This window comes from Branchiostoma floridae, unplaced genomic scaffold (assembly GCF_000003815.2).
Source record: "Branchiostoma floridae strain S238N-H82 unplaced genomic scaffold, Bfl_VNyyK Sc7u5tJ_1439, whole genome shotgun sequence".
NCBI classification, from domain to species: domain Eukaryota; kingdom Metazoa; phylum Chordata; class Leptocardii; order Amphioxiformes; family Branchiostomatidae; genus Branchiostoma; species Branchiostoma floridae.
Window position 1 is genome coordinate 339,786 of NW_023365716.1, and position 2,960 is coordinate 342,745.

Here is a 2,960-nt window from a genome sequence, read left to right on the forward strand (position 1 = left end):
GAGGGCTCCGGACAGGTGGGTGCACGTTACCACGGTTGCAGGAGGCTCCGGACAGGTGGGTACAGGTTAACATGGTTACAGGAGGCTGGGGCTGGCCCGGGAGGATGCAGTGGAGCGCTGGAGAGACCTGCTGGGGCCGAAGGAGGTTCCTGTGGCCAAGGAGGAGGCTCCAGACAGGTGGGTACATGTTACCATGGTTACAGGAGGCTCCAGACAGGTGGGTACAAGTTACCATGGTTACAGGGGGCTCCGGACAGGTGGGTACAAGTTACCATGGTTACAGGGGGCTCCGGACAGGTGGGTACAAGTTACCATGGTTACAGGAGGCTCCGGACAAGTCGGCACATGGTTGTAGTTACCTTTACCCTTTACCCTTTCCCCCCAGCCTGCGTGCCCAGTTCGCTGTGGAGGACGTCCCCATTAACCAGCTCCACGGCAGTGATGTAACCTTTACCCTTTGCCCTTTACCCCAGCCTGCGTGCCCAGTTTGCTGTGGAGGACGTCCCCATTAACCAGCTCCACGGCAGTGACAGTGTGGACCATGCAGAGAAGGAAGTTCAGTTCTTCTTCCCCATGCAGCAGACACTCGCCGTGGTCAAGCCGGACGCACAGGAACACAAAGGTGAGGCTTTGGCAATGTTCACATGAGCAGCACTATCTGGAAACGCCAAATGCAGTTAGAAACAAGCTGTTTCAGTACATTATGGCCTAATTTGGGAAATTGCATAGAAATCTGAAAACCCAAACCATTTCCTACTCACTCCAATGTCCTGTTTTTAAGTACCTGTACAACAGATACCACACCGATGAAGGTGAACTAAAATAATTACATTTCAGCCGTCAATCTCCATTTCCTGTTGCACAGATGCGATCATAGCCAGAATCAAGGAGGCCGGGTTCAACATCGCCTTCCAGAAAGAGACTTCTCTGACGGAGGAGCTGGCACAACAGCTGTACACGGAGCACGAGGGGAAGGAGTTCTACCCACAGCTGGTGGAGCACATGACCAGGTAAGGGTCAGGGGTTAGAGGTTAGGGTTAGAGGTTAGGGGGAGCTGGCACAGCAGCTGTACACGGAGCACGAGGGGAAGGAGTTCTATCCACAGCATCACCTTGTGCCATGGCATGTTCTCTAGCAGTGCAGTAAGGTGTACGTTACAGTAAAAATGTACCCATCCCTAACCTTTAACCTTTGTACTATGTACCCATCCCTAACCTTTGTACTATGTTCTGTAGCGGTGCAGAAGTCAGGTAAGGCGTTATCAGTTAGACTTTACCTGTTTCCTAACACTTGTACCATGACATCTTCTATAGCGGCCCGTCGCTCTTCATGGTGCTCTCAGTTGAGGACGCGGTGGAAAGGTTCCGTGAGCTGATGGGCCCGACCGACCCAGAGGTGGCTAAGGAGCAGTGTCCGGACTCGTAAGTTTCCTTCCCGTGTCTCAAGCCGAACACCCGGGGACAGACGACATGGGGCTGCTGGAGACTGCTGCACTTACCAATCATGGCAGGAACAATTGAAGAAGTCAAAAAGCTTTTATCATTCTTTGAATTTCAGAGTGATTTGCACTTTTGGCGATGGCACTGTAACAGTTGTAAACTGAAACTATTCAGGTTTGAAAAGAGTTTGGAAAAACTGCCAACATTTTGGAAAAGAAGCGCACAAAGTATTTGAAAAAATCATTCTGTTAGAATCGGCTTCTGGTTTTAGTAAATTTCCAATAGCCTTAGTATTCTGTGAGTTGGACCAAGAAGAAACTAAGGAGATGGAAATTTTTTAGATCATAGCTTTCTGTTGAGGAATTGATGAAAAATAGAAAAAAAGGTAATTGATCATTAAAGTCAATAACATTTGAAAGAAATTAAAACTTTTGATAGCTTTTCCTCAATAAAACCTAGAAGAAAAGAGCATAAAGTGGTAGCAGTCTCCTCCTCAGGCCCATGTGCTCTCGTCCCCGGGGCAGCCAGGCCGGTGTGTAACGGTTGTCGGTGTTTCCCCCCCCAGCGGTCCCACCCTCTTCCTTGTGCTCAGTCAAGAAGAAGCCGTCGATCGCTTCCGTTTTCTGATGGGCCCTACTAACCCAGAGGAGGCCAAGGAAGCCTTTCCCGATTCGTGAGTCTTAAACATGTGGGCTGGTCGGCTGGAAAGTTCCGTTGGTCAAAGAACCAAGAACCACAACACCATCGAACGTCGCCTCTCACCCTTCTGCCCTGAGACTGCCACAGAAAACTGTTACCCAGTTTATCAAGAATGCTGTGAAGAGCTGGACATCTCAGGTGTTCATACTTCAGGAATCACTGATACATCAGCAGATCCATCTAAATCAGTGGCAGTCTCAGGGTGACTGGTGAGAGATGAGGTTACATGCACGTCGGCATCATGAAGCAAACCTGATGCAAACTGTGTGCATTCTGTCCATCCATGTCGTGGGTATGCATCAGACGTGTGCACATGTCGTGGGTATGCATCAGACGTGTGCACATGTCGTGGGTATGCATCAGACATGTGCACATGTATGCTGAGGTGCGCCCTGATGGAGACGTGTGCACATGTATGCATCAGACGTGTGCACATGTATGCATCAGACGTGTGCACATGTATGCATCAGACGTGTGCACATGTATGCATCAGACGTGTGCACATGTATGCATCAGACGTGTGCACATGTATGCTGAGGTGCTAGATGGGGTTGTGGTTTGAGTGGAATATTCCGCCTGTCTGTTCGTCTGTCCAGTTTGTGGCAGTCTCCATAACCAGTTATGGTGGAGGGGCATGGCGCAAACCCGCTTGGCGCAAACCCGCTTTGCTCAATCTCCTACTGCCAAAGTGTGAACTAATCAGCTAACATGCACCTTGAATACATCATTGTGCAGTGTGGCCTAAGCCTGTGCAGCTGACAGGTTTATTTACTAAAAACCTGACTGTATCGGCAAGCTGCTTGTTGTGATTAACAGCTGACA

The 2,960-nt window shown here is 49.6% G+C and overlaps 4 protein-coding genes across 4 annotated transcripts in view; 2 read left to right on the forward strand and 2 right to left on the reverse strand.

The window, feature by feature from the left end:
- LOC118407607 (thioredoxin domain-containing protein 3 homolog) overlaps positions 1-1,981 on the forward strand; it is a gene marked incomplete at its 5' end in the record, with an annotated part of 8,853 nt that extends 6,872 nt beyond the window's left edge. Inside the window, 4 exon segments of the mRNA XM_035808107.1 lie at positions 86-177; positions 474-622; positions 866-1,010; positions 1,314-1,981. Of these exon segments, the coding sequence (XP_035664000.1) occupies positions 86-177; positions 474-622; positions 866-1,010; positions 1,314-1,425 (498 nt within the window).
- The window catches only part of LOC118407668 (tropomyosin-1-like), a 1,169,601-nt gene that overhangs the window by 338,693 nt on the left and 827,948 nt on the right, over positions 1-2,960 (forward strand). The window lies entirely within an intron of this gene.
- LOC118407610 (zinc finger protein 25-like) overlaps positions 1-2,960 on the reverse strand; it is an 865,280-nt gene that overhangs the window by 307,043 nt on the left and 555,277 nt on the right. The gene's annotated exons all lie outside the window — the stretch shown is intronic.
- Positions 1-2,960, reverse strand: part of LOC118407627 (zinc finger protein 525-like) — a 976,997-nt gene that overhangs the window by 298,110 nt on the left and 675,927 nt on the right. The gene's annotated exons all lie outside the window — the stretch shown is intronic.